This window comes from Phycodurus eques, chromosome 5, assembly GCF_024500275.1.
Source record: "Phycodurus eques isolate BA_2022a chromosome 5, UOR_Pequ_1.1, whole genome shotgun sequence".
Taxonomy (NCBI): domain Eukaryota; kingdom Metazoa; phylum Chordata; class Actinopteri; order Syngnathiformes; family Syngnathidae; genus Phycodurus; species Phycodurus eques.
In genome coordinates, this window is record NC_084529.1 from 10,826,773 (window position 1) to 10,847,068 (window position 20,296).

General features: G+C 41.1%; 1 protein-coding gene across 3 annotated transcripts in view; it reads left to right on the forward strand.

The window, feature by feature from the left end:
• Positions 1–20,296, forward strand: part of hydin (HYDIN axonemal central pair apparatus protein) — a 123,375-nt gene that overhangs the window by 37,903 nt on the left and 65,176 nt on the right. For all 3 annotated transcript variants that reach the window (XM_061677469.1, XM_061677470.1, XM_061677471.1), the window contains exons 27-39: positions 244–418; positions 561–634; positions 1,821–1,948; positions 5,371–5,501; positions 6,125–6,252; positions 12,476–12,589; positions 13,021–13,098; positions 13,195–13,344; positions 13,455–13,694; positions 16,245–16,368; positions 16,480–16,554; positions 16,698–16,868; positions 18,975–19,145. In XM_061677469.1, the coding sequence (XP_061533453.1) occupies positions 244–418; positions 561–634; positions 1,821–1,948; positions 5,371–5,501; positions 6,125–6,252; positions 12,476–12,589; positions 13,021–13,098; positions 13,195–13,344; positions 13,455–13,694; positions 16,245–16,368; positions 16,480–16,554; positions 16,698–16,868; positions 18,975–19,145 (1,759 nt within the window). The remainder of the gene's footprint in view (positions 1–243; positions 419–560; positions 635–1,820; positions 1,949–5,370; positions 5,502–6,124; positions 6,253–12,475; positions 12,590–13,020; positions 13,099–13,194; positions 13,345–13,454; positions 13,695–16,244; positions 16,369–16,479; positions 16,555–16,697; positions 16,869–18,974; positions 19,146–20,296) is intronic.

Consider the following 20,296-nt stretch of genomic DNA (forward strand, 5'->3'; position numbering starts at 1 on the left):
TATATATAAATAAATATATATGTGTGTATATATATATATATAATAATATATATATATGTATATATATATATATATATATATATATATATATATATATATATATATATATATATATATATATATATATATATATATATATACACACACACACACATATACACACTCACACACACATACAGTGTATATACACAGTATATACTGTATGTATACAGTTCTTTTTCCAACCAGTGTTTTGTGTTACAGGGTTACGTTGAAGCTGGTTCGAAACATTGTTTGTGTGTGCGCTACCTCCCTGGCATCCCTGAGAGGTTCACTAAGCAGTTTCAGCTAGTTGTGGCTCACTTACCACCACAGGTCATCACACTTACAGGCGAGGGAGTGTTCCCAAAGATCTCCCTAAATTTGCCCCGAAGCCTGGGTAAATATATACCAATGCATGACACGAACATGAACGTATGCAGTGTGATCATTGATTTCAATTTGACATTACATGCAAGAGTCAAAACACAAATATAACTCTGGAGACCTGTTCTTTTTTTGTTCCTGTCATTTCTTTACAGCTAAGGAATCCTACAGTGATGTGGTTGACCAGGCCAGAACAGCTGTCGAAAGGGAGGCTACCAGTGCCGTTCACGTTAGTCCTCAAATTGTTACTGATGTTATGCTTTTAAATCTCCTGTTTGTGTAAGAGGTCATTTTAGATACATTTCATGTAATCCAATGCAGATTATATTAAAGGAATTGGAACAGATTAATTGAATAGCTTGACTGTATATACTCTGAGTATTATGTGCAGTAGTGCTTACCATTATTGGCACCCATGAAATTTAAGGACTAAATGTAGAATATCTCTGGAAGAAAATTAATCAAGTGAAACAACATTTTTCTATACAGAACTTGTATTTGATACAAAAGAACAAATGATAAAAAACATTTTTATGGATGGATGAAAAATAGAAAAAAAAAATAGAGCTTTTCAGCAATGCACACAAATAGTAATATGTTTTCAGACAAAGTGAAGTCTTCAAGGAAAAGGTCACTCTGAAAACAGTCAAGTATGGTGGAGGATCCATAATCCTGTGGGGCCGCTTTGTTACATCTGGTACTGAAGGCCTTGACTGTATCACATGTAACATGAAATAAGAAAATTATCATATTATTATTCATTCATTCAATCATTATTATTATTTTAGAGCGAAATGTCTTAGCCAGCGTTAGAAAACTTGGTTTGAAGCAAAGATCATGGGTCCTCCAGCAAGACAAAGACCCAAAGCACACATCCACAGGAATGGTTGAAAAGGAAAAAATGGACTGTTCTAAAATAGCCAGCAATAAGTCCTGATCTCAATCCAATTGAAAATCTTTAGGGGGAGCTGAAATCTGACATTGGGGAAAAGAACCCTGCATATGTTCAAGAGCTTGAACAAATTGCAAAGGAAGAGTGTGAGACAATACCACTTTAGAAATGCTAAAAGCTTATAGATGGATATAAGAAGAGGCTGTCATCGCTGCCAAAGGGAGTGTAACCAAATATTAAGGAGGGGTGCCAATATTGCTGTTTTTTTTCTTTTCTTTAATATTAAAATATCTAAGTTGAAAAAAACAGTTTGCTTTGTTAAATTACTTTGGACCTCCAATTGAAAGATCCTGACGATATAAATTTGGTACATTTCCATTTATTTCTGAAAATATTATGCAGGTTATGCAAAAAAAATAAAGGGGTGCCAATAACGGTGAGCACGACTGTTTACTGAAACGAACAACTATACATCGTATTAATTGACTTTGCACTGATCTATCTTTTTTTTTTCTTTTTTTAGTATGAACAGTTGTTATTTTTGGAAATTGAGAAAATACTGGTGACAGAAAATGCTTTGGCTGTGAGTAAGAGCCTTTTGGATGTAGGGAACTCCCAAGGTTCTACCAAAAAATGGAACAAACTCAGCAAGTATGTATTAACACACATGTAACGTACAGTGGGTACGGAAAGTATTCAGACCCCCTTAAAATTTTCACTCTTTCTTAAATTGCAGCCATTTGATAAAATCATTTAAGTTATTTTTTTCCTCATTAATGTACACACAGCCCCCCATATTGACAGAAAAAAAACAGAATTGTTGAACTTTTTTCAGATTTATTAAAAAATAAAAACTGAAATATCACACAGCCATAAGTATTCAGACCCTTTGCTCAGTATTTAGTAGAAGCACCCTTTTGAGCTAATACAGTCATGAGTCTTTTTGGGAATGATGCAACAAGGTTTTCACCTGTGGATTTGGGGATCCTCTGCCATTCCTCCTTGCAGATCCTCTCCAGTTCTGTCAGGTTGGATGGTGAACATTGGTGGGCAGCCATTTTCAAGTCTCTAAAGAGATGCTCTATTGGGTTTAAGTCAGGGCTCTGGATGGGCCAATCAAGAACAGTCACGGAGTTGTTCTGAAGCCACTCCTTCGTTATTTTAGCTGTGTGCTTTGGGTCATTGTCTTGTTGGAAGGTGAACCTTCGGCCCAGTCTGACGTCCTGAGCTCTCTGGAGAAGGTTTTCATCCAGGATATCCCTGTACTTGGCCGCATTCATCTTTCCTTCGATTGCAACAAGTTGTCCTGTCCCTGCAGCTGAAAAACACCCCCACAGCATGATGCTGCCACCACCATGCTTCACTGTTGGGACTGTATTGGACAGGTGATGAGCAGTGCCTGGTTTTCGCCACACATACAGCTTAGAATTAAGGCCAAAAAGTTATATCTTGGTCTCATCAGACCAGAGAGTCTTATTTCTCATCTTGGAGTCCTTCAGGTGTTTTTTTTAGCAAACTCCATGCGGGCTTTCATGCGTCTTGCACTGATGAGAGGCTTCCGTCGGGCCACTCTCCCATACGACTGGTGGAGGGCTACAGTGATGGTTGACTTTCTAGAACTTTTGCCCATCTCCCGACTACATCTCTGGAGCTCAGCCACAGTGATCTTTGGGTTCTTCTTGACCTCTCACACCAAGGCTCTTCTCCCCCGATTGCTCAGTTTTAGCCAGCTCTAGGAAGGGTTCTGATCGTCCCAAACGTCTTTCATTTCAGGATTATGGAGGCCAGTGCTCTTAGGAACCTTAAGTACCGCAGATTTTTTTTGTAACCTTGGCCAGATCTGTGCCTTGCACAATTCTGTCTCTGAGCTCTTCAATATAACAAAGAGTGAAAAATTTAAGGGGGTCTGTATACTTTCCGTAACCAACTGTATATTAGTTGAATAAAAATGTAATTCAGGAGAAAATAATAAACTGGAAACAATGCCTGCGTTACTTCCAATTTAGCATAATTTTAAATTACAGCGTTATAAATCAAGCTATTTTATGTAGAAAGGGGCACCACGGCACTTTTTAGATTAAAAAAAAAAAACTTTTATCCTCAGTCTCCTAATTTGAAGGTTGCTCCATGAATTAGATAAGAGTTCTTGACGACTTTTTCCTTGAACCCAAATACACACAACAATGCAGGTAGTGAATTTTATGGAAAATTTAATAATCTAACATGAGGACTCTACAGGGAAGCAATACAGAAGGAAAGGACAGACGAACATTGGCAAAGGAAACTGACTTGTGATGTGAGGGTGGGATGAGCGTGTAGTGACAATGCGTATAGCGAGGGATTCCTTCCATCCATCCATTTTCTGAGCCGCTTCTCCTCACAAGGGTCGCGGGCATGCTGGAGCCTATCCCAGCTATCATCGGGCAGGAGGCGGGGTACACCCTGAACTGGTTGCCAGCCAATCGCAGGTCACACATAAACAAACAACCATTCACACTCACATTCACACCTACGGGCAATTTAGAGACTTCAATTAACCTACCATGCATGTTTTTGGGATGTGGGAGGAAACCGGAGTGCCCGTTGAAAACCCATGCAGGCACGGGGAGAACATGCAAACTCCACACAGGCGTGGCCAGGGATTGTACCCCAGTCCTCAGAACTGTGAGGCAGACGCTCTAACCAGTCGTCCACCGTGCTGCCTGGTTTAAAACCAGTGGAATAAAACATTCATTATTGGATTTCAGATAACGAGACCATTTTCCCGCTTTGCATTGTCACGCGTCCAACCTCTTTAATCCCGGTAACAAATGTTCCAAGTGTATGTGATTGTTGGGAACACTAATATTTGCAATGTGGCATTCGTGTTGTGGGGTGAAACATTTCATCCGGTTCAGATGACAACAGATTTGACATCAGCCATTCAAGTTTGCAGAAATACAGTCACTAGTGGCATTCATGTAAAGTTCTTAAAATATTAGATCCCATTCAAGTCCAGTGAAGACTGTGATCAGTTAATCCAGGTTGCAGTAGATGTCCGTCGCCTGTGGGTGTCGCTAGTGTCCCGTCCATTGTCCCAGCCCGGCTGGACAGGTGTCGTGGCACACAGCAGGAAGGAGACGTCTTTGTTGCTGAGGCTCTCCAGGCTGGCTGGTGGTGGAAGTTAATTAATTTAGCGTTCTGGTACAAAACCAAATGTCTTTTGTCTCCGCTTTGATGCTCCTGGCTTGTAATTCACTTAGCGTCTGTGTGTGAAGTTGAATCTCGCAACTCCGTGGTCGTCTACCTCGGCGGGGAGAGTGGCGGTAGCCCGAGACTGGGGTGCTGGGTGTCATCTTTAATGACGTTTCAGTTACGCATACATACAGGTACATGTATGTAAAACCGTGGTCCAACCAGTGGACTAATACACAACATATTTCACCCCCCCCCCCAACATTTAAAACAGGAGTTTTAAATATGTGGCACAGTGAGCCTCCACCTCAGAGAATATAAAACTTATTTTCTTCTTATATTTCTTCAGAGGATATTATCACGGAAATACATTTCTGTAACTTTTATACAAATAGTTGTGTGTGGCACAGTAGTGGAGTGGTTAGAATATCTGCCTCACAGCTCTGAGGTTGGGGGTTTCAATCCAGGTACTCCAGTCTCAGGCTATCTCTTACATTCCAAAAATATGTTCCTTTCGTTAATTAAAGACTCTTGTCCTTATGTGTAAATGTGAGGATGAATGGTTGTTTGTCTATATGTGCCCTGCGATTGACTGGTGACCAGTTCAGGGTGTGCCACACTTCGCGCCCAAAGCCAGCTAGGACAGGGCCCAGCTCTCCTGCAACCATACTGAGGACAAACGGGACAGAAAATGGATAAATAGTTCCAGACAAATAGTGTATGGAAGTTAGGGCTAAAGTTTGAAATTACACGAGTAAATCTTTTAATTGCTGCTTATTTCCAAAAATGTGTCTATAATCGAGACATTCTGTATTTCATTGCATTGTAAATGTAACATTGAGGCTAATTTACAAAATATGTACATGTGAATCAACACTTTCTCCTTCTCATTCCCCCAGGTTTCTCCTCCCAGAATATGTTCTGGATTTTGGTTATGTTGTTCCGAACCAAGTCCTCAAACACACTGTGAAGATTACCAATAATGGGCCGTTACCTGTGTCCTTCCATGTCAACTCCAAAGTTAGTGCAGGTAATGCATTTCTAGATTTTTTATATTTTCATCACTTTAAACTAAGATCGGATATTCGATGATGGTGTTCGGTTATCAAGAAGGATCTCTTATTATATGTCAAAGGAAAAGGTAATGGATGTATTTACATATTGAAAGCATTTGCAGGATTTTTATTTGTACATGATTTACAATGTTCTATCATATAGGTACACCTTAATAAATTAGAATATATTTATTCTAATTAAATATAAAATCAGAATATATTTATTCTAATTTAGTGAGATGACATACTTAAATAAATTGTGCAAAAGTAGCCTGCAGATGACTACAGATATAATTTATTGTTCACAAATTTGTAGTGGAACTGTGTGAGGTGTCCCTGTTGCATTTTACAGCTAATCACATCTGTAGTCATCTGAAGGCTTCTGTTGCACAATTTATTTAGTTACTGTATGTCACCTCAATAAATTAGAAGAAACACATTGTAATTTCTAATCCTCAATAAATTTGAAGAAATACATTATCATTTATTGAGATGTACCTGAATTTACCCTTGTCAAAGGATTTTTTACTACCTTGCTATCATTCCTTATTAGTGCCATATGCTATTAAAATGTGATTGTGTGCTTGCTCCTTCAAAGGTTTCAGGGTAGAATTTGGAAGCATAAGGAACCTTTCCTGTGGTGAGAAAGAGACTTTCACTGTTGAATTTGATCCCCAAAAAAGCAGCCTGTCATTAGGGATCAGAAGTGCTCTCATCCCAATTCAGGTACTCATCACTTCATTAGAGTCTTCTATTCCCATGATTTTCATTGAAAGGACACAATATATATATTCAGCTTTTAGAGGGGAACAAAACCCAAGATGAGAAAACTTTATATTTTAAATGTGCATGTATCCTTTATCAAATGCTGTTTACTTCAATCTATGAAGTAATTATTAAAAAATATATTTTTCAAACACTTACCATTGATGCTGACAGCCAGACACAGTTGCAGTTGCTACACATTAATTTTTACTACACCAGGCTTATTCAACATAGTAGGCAAAGTACTACGATAGTTTCAATGTTGCTTTTTTAATGAACCCGCCATTTCTTTAAACATGGTGGCCCCTGTACATTGCTGAATTATTCCATTTTATTCTTATTCCATGATAACAATATTAATCAGAGTACTGTGTTTCAGGGACGTGCACAATTGTGCTCTACCCTTTTGCCATTGATGAGACAAATGTCATTTTGCCTTATCACTTTTTTTTTATTCATCAAAAAACAAAACAAAAAAAAAGCGGGTTCTTAGGCAGAAACAGAAGAGGAAAGCACACAGCCTAAAACTGAATTTGGGGACGTCTAATGTTGGGACTCTGAGACGAAAAGCTAGGGAGTTGGTTGACATGATGATTAGGCGAAAGGTTGATGTATTGTACAGGACAGGAGGTGGAAAGAATAGGAAAGGCTAGAAGCTTAGGGGCAGGGTTCAAATTATTTTACCATGGATGGAAAGATGGGAAGAGAAATGGAGTCGGGGTTATTTTAAAGGAAAAGTTAGCTAAGAATGTCTTGGAGGTGGAAAAGTGTCAGATTGAGGAATGAGGCTGAAACTTGAAATTGAGGGTGTTATATATAATATAATTAGTGGCGATGCCCCACAGATAGGATGTGACCTACCGGTGAAAGAGACATTCTGGAAAGAGCGAGATAAAGTAGTACTGAGCATCCCACAAAGAGAGAGAGTCGTGATTGCTGCAGATTGTAATGGACATGTTGGTGAAGGAAAGAGGGGTGATGAAGAAGTGATGGGTAAGTTCGGCACCCAGGAAAGGAACTTGGAGGCACAGATGGTGGTAGACTTTGTGAAAAGGATGGAAATGGCTGAAAAACACTTTTGTCCAGAAGAGGCAGGAACATAGGGTGACCTACAAGAGCGGAGGTAGAAGCACGCAGCTGGATTACATCTTGTGCAGATGATGTAATCTGAAGGAGGTTATTGACTTTAAGGTAGGGGTAGAGGAGAGTGTAGCTAGATGACTAAGATGACTGGTGGTGGTGAGGAAGATAAAGAAGACAAAGGCAGAGCAAAGAACCATGTGGTGGAAGCTGAGAAAGGAAGAGTTTTGTTTCGCCTTTCATGAAAAGGTGAGACAGGCTTTTGGTACACAGGAGGATCTTCAAGACTGGACCAGTACAGCCAAGATGACCAGAGAGACAGGCAGGAGAGTACTTGGTGTGTCTTCTGGTAGGAAAGGGGAGAAAGAGACTTGGTGGTGGAACCACAAAGTACATTAAATCATACAAAGAAAGCGGTTAGCTAAGACGAAGTGGGACACATAGAGGACAGAGGAGTCAAGAATACATGGCGATGCAACGTAGAGTGAATGTAGAGGTGGGAAATGCCAAACAAGAGGGATCTGATGACATGTATTCCAGGTTGGACACTAAAGAAGAGGAGAAAGGTTGGGCGGACAGGGGAATAGAGATGGGAAGGATCTGCAGCAGGTTAGGGAGATTAAGGATAGGGATGGAAATGTGTTGACTGGTGTCAGTAGTGTGCTGGATAGATGGAAAGAATACTTTGCAGTGTTGATGAATGAGGAAAATAAAAGAGAATAAAGAGTAGAAGAGGCAAGTGTGGTGGACCAGGATGTAGCAATAGTCAACCAGGGGAAGTAAAAAAGGCAACAAAGAGGATGAAAAATGGAAAGGAATTTGGTCCTGATGACATACCTGTGGAGGTATAAAAGCATTTAGGAGAGGTGGCTGTGTAGTTTTTGACCAGATGGTTCAACAGAAGTCTAGCAGGTGAGAAGATGCCTGAGGAATGGAAGAAAAGTGTGGTGGTGCCCAATTTTAATAACAATGGGGAAGTGCAGAGCTCTGGGAACTATAGAGGAATAAAGTTGATGAGCCACACAATGAAGTCATGGGGAAAAGTAGTGGAGGCTAGACTGAGTATTTGCGAGCAACAGTATGGTTTCATGCCTAGGAAGAGTACCAAAGATGCATTATTTGCCTTGAGGATGTTGATGGAGAGGTACAGAGTAGGTCAGGCGGAGCTATTTTGTCTTTGTAGATCTAGAGAAAGCCCATGACAGGGTAACCATAGAGGAACTGTGGTACTACATACGGAGGTCTGGAGTGGCAGAGAAGTATGTTAGAATAGTACAGGACCTGTGTGAAGGCAGCAAAACAGCGGTGAGGTGTGGTGGAGGTGTGACAGAGGAGTCTAAGGTGAAGGTGGTCAGCGATCAGCCCTGATCTGATGAGGTTAGACTGGAATCCCCATGGACCATGATGTTCACAGAGAGTGTTCGAGAATGAGGCTGCATGGAGAAGAGATAGTGAGTGTGAAGGACTTTAAATACTTCGGGTCAACAGTCCAGAGCAATAGTGAGTGTGGTAAGGGAGTGAAGAAATGGGTCCAAACAGGTTGGAACAGGTGCAGGAAGGTGTCAGGTGTGATATGTGACAGAAGAATCTCTGCTAGGATGCAGGACACCGTTTATAGGATAGTGGTGGTGGTGGTGGTGTTGAGGTTCTCTCTAGGAGTGACCAGGTTGGATAGGATAAGAAATGATCTTATCAGAGGGACAGCCAAGGTTAGATGTTTTAGAGACAAAGTTAGAGAGAGCAGGCTTCGATGGTTTGGACATGTCCAGAGGAGAGATAGTGAGTATATTGGTTGATGGGTGATGACGGTGGTCCTGCCAGGCAAGTGAGCTAGAGGAAGACCAAAGAGAAGGTTGATTGATGTAGTGAGGAAGACATGAGGGCAGTTGGTGTTAGAGAGGAGGATGCAGTAGATAGGCTTACATAGAAAAGGATGATGTGCTGCTATAGAACAAACCAAAAGGAAAAGAAGAAGACCCTCTCTAGTCATCAATTCCACCCAACTGTCATCAATTCCACCCAAACGTGTTTTGATAACTGACAGGCAATTATTTGAGGCCTTGAAAGAATTGTGCCCCTCGTTGATCTGTGGTGAACCCCCCTCTGCTTGGCTCCCTTTTGGTGTGAATTAACCACAATACTTCATGAAAGATTGTTGCACTGCTGAAAACGTGTTTACTGGGCCAACATTCCCTAAATGCGCCAAAAGAATGAGGGTTGGGGTGACACACAACGTTCATCAGACATCTATGCCAGCGTAATGCTTCGCCTATACCAGGTTTTGTTCTCATGACATCCGTGATTTCAATGACTTGTCTTTCTGTTTACTCATGTAAAATTGTCATGTTGTCACATTAATTAAGTCTAAAGGCCTCTTTAAACTCCCGCGGTCGCGCGTCCAACAACGCCCGCATTGTATCACGTGACGACGAATTGCCCCGCGCGGCCCGTCTGCGTAGCTCGTCAAAAATTGTTGCTGCGCGTCGAAAGCCATCTCTCGTGATTGGTCCGTTTTAGTCACAAATTGTGATGACGTAGTCAGCGTGCCCCAGCGTGCTCCTACATACCATCGACGCCGCCGCCTTCTCGGATCGATTTTGCAGCATCATTAAATGAATTATCTAGTCATCTAGGTCCATTTGTTCTACCAGACACTGTTCCACGGTTGCCATTGTTGTTGCTTTGTTCCTTGTTATGGAAAGGAAAGTAAAAACGGCTACCGGAAATAGCCAAAAAAATGCAGAGGAAACTCCGACCTGTGCTGTTCTAACCAATACCAGTCGTAGCGACACACCGGACTTGGAAGTGAACTGCAGTACATTTTCAAAACTGCGCGCGTGGGTTGGGCTCGAGTACAAAGGCAAACTACGCGCGGGACAGCCGCAGTGACGTCAGCGCGGTCGTTGTCCGCGCGAGTATAAAGAAGCCTTAAGGCTCTATTTTCCTGAGTAGCGCGAATCCGGCACAGCGCGTGGCATACCTCTGCATAGTAACCAAAGGGGCTGTCTGCGTCCGTGGTCGGAAACTTTATTCTCCGCCAATCAAAGCCGCTAATTCATCTATCCATTCTCTGAACAGCTTATCCTCACTAGGGTCACGAGTGTGCTTGAGGCTATCCCAGCTGACTTTGGGCTTTTGTACACTCTGAGCTGGTCGCCAACCAATTAGAGGGCACATATAAACAAACAACCATTCACACTCACATTCAGACATACGGACAATTTAGATTCTTTAATTAACCCCTCCATGCATGTTTTTGGAATGTGGGAGGAAACCGGACTATTGGAGAAAACCACGCAGGCACAGGGAGAGCATGCAAACTCCACGCAAGACCAGATTTGAACCCGGGACCTCAGAACAGTGAGGTGGATGTGCTGACCAGTCGACCACCGTGCCGCCCGTAATCATTCATTTAATTTAAGTGAGGCGCATTGACAGTGATGCATGGAGAGAGAAATCTGCGCCATTGTCACTTGGCCGGTGTGGCAAAAGACGTGATTAAATACAGTATGAGCTGGTGATAACTGCGGGCGACTTAAATATGTCCGCGGACCTCATAGAGCCATCCCCACCTATGCACAATCGTCCGTCTATGTGTCCCCCAGCCCTCCCCCATAGCTGCGTGATGGCCAGTGGGTTGATTTAAAGAAATAAAAATGGGCTAATAATGATGATAACAGTGAATAATAATAATAGTGAACTGCTTTTCACAAAGATTTAGAAGGTTCAATGTCCGCTGTTAAAAAAATTGGACGTCTGCCAAGCAGTGGGCGTCAACACAGCCGGCTTCGATCCAAGCGGCTTCTTTCATCCATCCATCCATTTTCCAAACCGCTTCTCCTCACTCGGGTCGCGGGCGTGCTGGAGCCTATCCCAGCTATCATCGGGCAGGAGGCGGGGTACACCCTGAACTTGTTGCCAGCCAATCGCAGGGCACATACAAACAAACAACCATTCACACTCACAGTCACACCTACGGGCAATTTAGTCTCTCCAATTAATGCATGTTTTTGGGATGTGGGAGGAAACCGCAGGCACGGGGAGAACATGCAAACTCCACACAGGCGGGGCCGGGGATCGAACCCCAGTCCTCAGAAGTGTGAGGCTGACGCTCTAACGAGTCTCCCAACCGTGCCGCCCGGCTTCTTTCATTTCCCTGAAAAAAACAGTGCAAATAGTCACACATATGGTTATGCGACATGTGGAAGAGGACTCAGCGACCGTTGCAAACTGGAGCATTGAACGTTAGCGATATTCCCTGATTAAATACAAAATGAGCTGGTGAAAAATTGCTGCCGTCCTAAATGTGTCTGCAGAGCTCATTGATTTATACCCCCTCAAATGATCGTCTGTTTCCACCACGGTGCCCCCACCCCCATAGAGGCGTGCTGGCCAGTAAGTGAATTTAAATGAATTTGATGAATTTGATGATAGTAATAATAATGCATTCAATGAATTGATTTCTACAATGATTCAGGGGTTCGGATGCCCACTGTTGAAATAAATCTGTCATCCACCACACACGTCTGAGGAGCTCACGTGCCGTGATTTACCAAAATCACGTTAGATCCCTGCACCACAACTTAGTAGTGGTATTAGCAGGCCTAAGTTTAAATGGAATTTCTGACACCATATCACGCCGCCAAGTGCATGTCCAAGAGCACACCCTTGTTGTGCTGACACTACCCAGCTTGTGCCAACGCACAGCGAGTCTTGCCTCACTGAAAATAGAGCCCTCAGTTACCAAAATGTCCCATGCTCCAGGCGGAAGCCAAAGGGGCTATTTTGGGGCTCGTGTGCACTTCCACCCCTTGTCATTATGCTAAGGAAACCCGTTATCATCATTGGTATAGGGCATTGATAACAATTGCTTACTTGCATGAGACAGGGCCGCTCCTTCAAAAGGGGCTATTTTCAGCAAGACACAATAATGAAGAGTGTCCATTGTGCATGAATGTCAGCATTCACTAAGAACATTTTTTTTTTACATTTTGAAAAACATTTTGAAATTTCTTTTTTTTAAAATTGCAAAATCACACCCTGCACAGTACAGTAAGTAATGTGAAGTTTCTGAGATTTAAAGGTTATTTTATTTGGATTACAGGTCATAGGTGGTCCATCGCTGCAGGTCCATCTTTGTGCAGTGGTTACCGTGCCATCAATCTCTGTTTCCACAGAAACACTGCAGTTTGACACTGTGCGGTGTGGCTTGTGTAAGGTAATACAGTCAGAATGAGAATCAGAATCATCTTTATTGGCCCAGTATGTCCAAAAAACACACAAGGAATTTATCTCCGGTAGTTGGAGCTGCTCTAGTACGCCAACAGACAGTCAATTGACAGAGAACACTTTTGAGACATAAAGACATTGAGAAAAACAGTCACTGAATAATAAATGGTTGCTAGTTATCTGGTAATGCTGGTACAAATGTTTATTTTTTAAAACATTTTTACAATTGTGCGGAAAGATGCAGTGTGATGATAAATGAAGATGCTATTAGACAACATGATCTTCGACAAAATGTATTCTCACTTTTTTTATGACACATCATAAATAGTACAGTGACATAGTATGTGTATTGTATGGAAAAAGGTTAGTGCAGGACCAAGTAGAATCATTGGCTAAACGTTAAGTCTTATATTCCATCAGATTCAGACAATGCAGCTATTTAATCATGAATCTGTGCCCTGCCAATGGAGCATAGTGGAGGATGTGAAGCCCGTAAAGGTACATAAAAATACAAGCTCTTGTCACTTTCAATCGCAGTTTAATACACGTCATTGAATTAGGGTGAGACCTACCCCTGGTCTGCTTTTCTCTTAGGTCGATAAATTCCTTCCCCTCCATCAGCGCAGCAAATACCTACAGCAGCACCGGCCACCACCTGTGATGTTTGAGATGACTCCTTCTTCTGGCATGCTCACCCCCGGTGACCGGGTCAATGTCCAAGTCAAGTTCAGTCCTACTGAGGGGGTAAACACCTTCACCACTGATAGAGATTGTACAGAAAAATGTAGAAATATTAAGTATTAAATATTAAATATTAATACACATTGATCGACAATTCACTGATTTCTTTGTAGTGTCTTTACAAGAGGGATTTAATAATTACTGTGACTGAGGGCACCCAGCCGCTGGTCATCACAGCCCTGGGACAGGGTGAAGACCCCCAACTGATGTTTTGTCCACCAGAGTTAATCATGGGGCCTTGTCTGCCATTCAGCATGGAGATTGAAGCAGAGGTCATAGTTAAAAACTGTTGCTCTTACCCCATTGAGTTCTATTCCCTTGAGTTTGACACACAATACCTGAAGGAAGAAAAGGTAAAGTTATTTTTGCAAGCTGTTTTTAATGAAATCATTGTATATGTGATGACATTAACTGTGTTATTAGGCCGTATATCATCATTATATCATGCACATGTAATGGTGTAAAAGCTATTGTTTTGGGTTTGGTTGCCATTGCTAGGCCATTGTGTCCATTTTAAGAATGAATGTTAAAAATATATATTTGTGGGGGAAAAATACCAGACCGGTCGCCAGTCAATCACTGGGCACATATTGACAAACTACTCAACTGTAGCATATTTGGTTGACAAAAGTTTGTGTGTGTTCTTATTGTGACATTGGAATTTGAATGGTCTCAGACTGTCTTTAGTGTACACGGTGACAAAGGCACATTATCTGGACGAGTCAAGGAATATCCTACCTATGAATAATCATATATTCTCAATTTTATCTCTCCAACCACTTGACCTAGATTTCATACTTACATTTTCTGTAAGGCATTCCTTATAAGCCTCATGATTTAGCGAGAGCCTTTCCAAAGGTGCTCCCTGGACTGGTCGCCAGTTATTCACAGGGCAAATACTGTATGTACAAACCCCAATTCCAATGGAGTTTGGACATTGTGTAAAATGTAAATAAAAACAGAATACAAAAATACAATACAAATCCTTTTCAACCTATATTCTATCGTATACACTACAAGATATTTAATTTTTAAACTGAGGTAATTGTTTATTTTATTGTATTTTTTTTGCCAATATTCTCTCATTTTGAATTTAATGCCTGCAACACGAGCGGCATGGTGGACTACCAGTTAGCACATCTGCCTCACAGTTCTGAGAAGCCGTGTTCATATCCGGTCTCACCTGTGTAGAGTTTGCATGTTCTCCCCGTGTTTGCGTGGGTTCTCTCCGGGTATTCCAGTTTTCTCCCATGTCAAAAACATGCATGTTAGGTTAATTGAAAACTAAAAATTGTGTGAATGACCGTTTGTTTATTATATGTGCCCTGCGATTGGCTGGTGAGTGACCAGTATAACCCGCCTCTCGCACAGAGTCAGCTGGGCTAGGCTCCAGCATGCCTGCGACCCTTGTGAGGATAATCAGTGTGGAAAATGGATGGATGGATGCCTGCAACACATTCCAAAAAAGTTGGTACAGGGGCAACAAAAGACTGGGGAAGTTGAGGAATGCTCAAAAGTCACCTGTATGGAACATTCCACAAGTGAACAAGTTAATTGGAAACGGGAAGTGTCATGATTGGGTATAAAAGGAGTATTCCCAAAAGGCTCAGTTGTTCACAAGCAAGCATGATGCAAGGTCCACCACTTTGTGGACAACTGCATGAGCAAATAGTCCAACAGTTTAAGAACGTTTCTCAACATACAATTGCAAGGAATTAAGGGATTTCATCATATGCAATCCATAATATCATCAAATGATTTAGAGAATCTGGAGAAATATCTCCTTATACTGGAAGCAGCAAGGCTGAAAACCAACATTGAATGCCCATAACCTTCAATCCCTTAAGTGGTGCTGCATTAAAAGCCGGCATCATTGTTTTAAGGATATTGCCATGTGGGCTCAGAAACACTTCAGAAAACCATTGTCAGTTCACACAGTTCGCCACTAGATCTACAAATGCAAGTTTAAAGTCTACCATGCAAAGTGAAAGCCATATATCGACAACACACAGAAAGGTGGCCGGCTTCTCTAGACCATGGACTGACGCAAAGTGGAAAAGTGTGCTGTGGTCTAACAAGTTCACATGTCACGTTTTTGGAAATCATGGACATCATGTCCTCTGGGCCAAAGAGGAAAATGACCATCCAGATGGTGATCAGCATAAAGTTCAAAAGTCAGCACCTTTGATGGTATGGGTGGTGTGTTCGTGCCCATGCCATAGGTAACTTGCACATCTGTGAAACCACCTTTAATGCTGGAAGGTACATACAGGTTTTGGAGCAACATATGCTGCCATCCAAGCATCGTCTTTTTTTTTTCTCCATTATGAAGCGCAAAATATAACAATAGAGATCTCGGACTGTTGAGCAACTGAAGTTGTACATCAAGCAAGAATGGGAAAGAATTTCACATGCAAAGCTTCAACAATAAGTGTCCTCAGTTCCGAAATGCTTATTGAGTCTTGTTAAAGGTGGTGTAACGCAGTGGTAAACATGCCCCTGCCCTAGCTTTTTTGGGACGTGTTGCAGGCATCAAAATGAGTCAATATTTTTGCCCAAAAAAATTTATAATAATTATAAAGTCGATCTGTTTGAAGATTAAATATCTTGTATTTGTTGTGTATTCAATTGAAAATAAGTTGAAAATAAATTGACGTTTCACATAACGTCGCACTTTCATTGGAATTTGTGTTTGTACAAACAACCATTACATGTTCACACTCACATTCACACCTAATGGCAATTTAGTCTTCAATTAACCTAACATGCATGTTTTTTTTTTTTTTTTTGATGTAGGAAGAAGACACACACACTTTCACACTTACTCATTCACCTTTCTCTTTTTCTGTTACTATTTGTGTCACTTCTTTCCTTTCTATCTCCAATTACATCACTTTGTCAAGATGCTGAATCTCCTGGATGGATATGACGCAAATGATGTACTGCTGCTGCCTCCGAGACATGCTGGAGAGAGTCTTCCCATCGAACTTGTGGACTTCTACAAGGATCACTGCTCTCGGCTAAAAGGTCATGATAGAATCAAGCATAGGCACCCAAGTGCATCTGTCAGAACTGATTAATTTCACAGGTGTTTTTTTTTTTGCAAATTCTATGACCTAATATGCCTTTATACACCAGATAAAAATGTAGCTGGTATGAGTCTGCAAAAACGGAGAGGCGGCAAAAGGGGTGAAAGACGTAGAACTGAACTGAGTGAGTGTGACTGCTCAAACTTTACAACTTCATTAAAATAACCCAACTTATGTGGTCCTTTGGTGTCTGATCTTAAATCTTTTATGTATTATATCTATTTTATCTATGTTATTTTATGACTCTCGTATCTCTTTATACCTTAGTCATTGCAGACATCATGAAAGCGGAAGCTACTGGGAGTCTGGGACTGCTAGAGATAAACCCCCTATCCAGTGCAATTGCACGCTACATGAGTGTTGACCTGTCACCCAAAGGTCTAGCTGCTCTGAACTGCAGAGGCATTGCTATTATTATATATGGAGCTCCACTGACAGGTAACGAAGCAAATAAAAAACGGATTCTCGAGTATTTCTGCAGCAACACGAAATTGATTGGCTATGTATTTAATATTAAAAATGAAAACAGCATATCTACAGTACAGTATAGTACAATACCGTACAGTGAAATGCTGGATGACCCAAAAACGTTTTTCTTACATCTCCTCTTGTGTATCGTGTGTAATCTGGCTCTCTGTGGTTTGCAATAGAATATAGAGAGTCAAGGGTCAGTTCAAATTTCCCTTGAAGGATTATAATCAGTTTAATAACTTAAAATTAATCTATCAATTTTCTATACTGCTTGTCCTCATTAGGTTCATGAGTGAGCTAGTCTATCCTAGCTAACTTTGGGGAAGAGACAGGGTACACCAGTCATTCGCAGGCTCATGTAGACAAAGAACCATTCACGCTCACATTCACGCTCTGTTAGACATTCCTGTAAATTCTACATTTACCACATACCTTACAGTAAAATATTTTGAAGTGATTTTACAGTAATTAAATACTGTTTCCACTGCATCATGGGATTTCGGTTGACGTCACACAGAGAGTTACTGTATTTTGCATGCAGCCCAATTATGAAGCCGTGTGCTCCCAGCATGCATTGGCCCATAAAATGTTGAACTGTTGCCATAATAAAGACATTAATTCTTAATAATACACTTCCTCATTTGATTGTAAACACGCCCGATTGGATGCTGAACCCATGTGACCATGTGCGTACGTCACAAGAAATATACTGTTTGGATGACTGGCCCACATTGGCCGAAAAGCTGCTTTGGAAGGGATCTGGAAGCATTGCAACTTGCTATGGCGTACGAGGCCTGTCAGAGCATCGCTTCAGTTGAGAGGCGAAAGGGGCCTTGCTGTTCGCTCTGGGATTGGCTGTCGTGGACCTCCGCTTCTCAAAGCCAGCGTCCTGGCTCGCGGCCACCCCCTCCTCGATGAGAGGTTGGGCCCGATTACCGAAGCATATTGTAATATTCTTTAGTGGTTCTCTAGTGAGTGTTTATCTCATGTGGAAAGTCGCGGGTGAAAGAAACATAACACGGAGAAAGAATAACGATTCCAACTCCCGTTACAACGTGAGCTTATATCGCAATAATTATCGTACTGTGACATTAATACCGTGATAAAACTGTACCGTGAGATATAGATATCATTACATCCATGTAATTAATCATTCATTAATGTGATATGTTCACAAATTTAGACCTTGACACAGAACAGAAAGTGGAGGAAAACATTTTTGCTCCTGAAAAATAATCATCCCAGGGCAATCTAAAGAGAAATGTGATACTATTCTAGTTATATATGTTCCTTGGATATCTAGAAAAGCTTTATATAAAACAAATGTATTATTATTAGTAATAGTAGTCATAGAAGTTGTCAGGTGCAATGCAACTCCCCCACTTTTTCAACACCCACACCCAATAGCATTGTGGGCCATATGAAAAATAAAATTGTTTTATGTGCCGCAGGCATCTAAAAAATGGACAGAGGGCCGCAAATGGCTTTATTTTGCACACCCTTGCTCTAAATTGTCCATTAGTGTTGATGTTAGTTTGAATGAGTCTTTGCCTTGTGATTGACAGGTGACAAGTCCAGGGTCTAACCACTCACCCAAAGTCATCTGGGAAAGGCTCCACCTCACCCACAACACTAATAAGACAAGCTCAATAGAAAATGGATGGACGATAAAAAATACAGTGTAAACACAATATTTAAACACTGTTCAAGCAAACATAAAGAGGGTAAAATTACAATGCAGGTGTGCCTCACCTATATCATATCATGAAATAATACCCTAAGCGACAAGATGTATAGCATACAGCCAGTCAGCTGCAAGCTAGCCGCCAACACTAGTGCAGTAGTAGACTCCACTGTTTGAATTTCACCATTCAGGTCTCATTAGATAAACTAAAGGTTTTTTCGTGACATCATCTATGATGGTTTGACCACTGAGGTTCTATGTGACTGTAAAGGCACATCTTTTAATTTTTTGAAAAATGTTGACGTTTGTCTGGGAGGTACTGTACATGCACATCATCATCATCATATTAAAAACTATCAATGTGTTTTTCTGCTTTTCCATTCTTAAAGCTCAAAGCAGCAAAGCGACTGCTCTGGCAAATCACTACGGCGGGGCATGTCTCAGTATGGATGCTATGCTCGCTGATTCACTGATGCATGGGACTTCCCTCGTTTGCCTGGCTGGAAGACAACTGTTTAACCGTGCTGCTGCCGAGCACGCTCAGAAGATGGAAGAGGCTGGTGTGCACTGTATTCTTTGCAAACCTTTCATACTACGGCATCATTTAATGGCGACAACTATGTGAACCTTGATTTCTGCAGAAATCGGTCATAAAATGTTATCTGATCTTCATCTAGGTCACAACAATAGACAAACACATTTTTTTTCTATTAGCCTACTAATATCACACAAACAATCGTATTTTTCCATGTTTTTTATTGGACACATGATTCCAATGAAAATAGTATGTGAAACTCTAGACTAATGACTTCTCCAGGAGCTAATTGGTGGTCAGAGTCAGCCAACCTAGATTCTAATCAATGTGACATAATTGGAACGAGACGTTCCCCTGCCCTGATCAGTTTTGAGGTTTCTAAGAATTCTCAAGAAGTATTGCTGAATGTGAACCATGCCTTGCACAAAAGAGCCCTGCGAATATCTATAAGAATTTTTAAGTATTAACATGGAAAGGGTCATAACAGTACTGTAACTCTAAAAACCTTAATGTTAATCAGTCCATGGTAAGGCTACATTTACACTGTGTACTATCAGCATTGCTATACATTTGAGTTTTCAAAATTCCATACTTTTTCCGGAGACTAAATTCCAGACGTCTCAGAAAAATATTCAAATACAGGGTTTCTATGCAAGCATGTAAAGTAAAGTAGTCAAAAAATAAAAATTCCAAATTAATGCGCAGCACCCTTACCTGTTACATTATACGAGCAAACATGGCAACCTGTCACGGCAGATTTTCTGATAAGTACAGTATTCTGAGGACAGAAATTAGCTAATTTAAAATAATAATGAGTGATTAATTCATTTACTTTATCTGGTGATTACACCACGTTTGATGACTGGGATGCTGCTGAGGAAGTGAGGGAAAAACTGAAGAGACAGAAGCGGCACAGAGTTAACGCTGTAAGATAGAAATCAACTCGCAGACGAGAAGAATGAAATCAACGAAAGAGAAAAACAAAATAGGTAATTAAAACTCTGAGACACTTCCTGGCATAAAAAAGTACAAACTGAACATGTCACTGTTGAAGTTTTGAATGATACCCTGCAACAATTTTATCCCGCCGCCTAGACCGACAGTGCACCGTTGCCACGGTGAGAGCTTGCATCATCCATCTGGTATAAATATACCGAATATGCAACCCCAATTCCA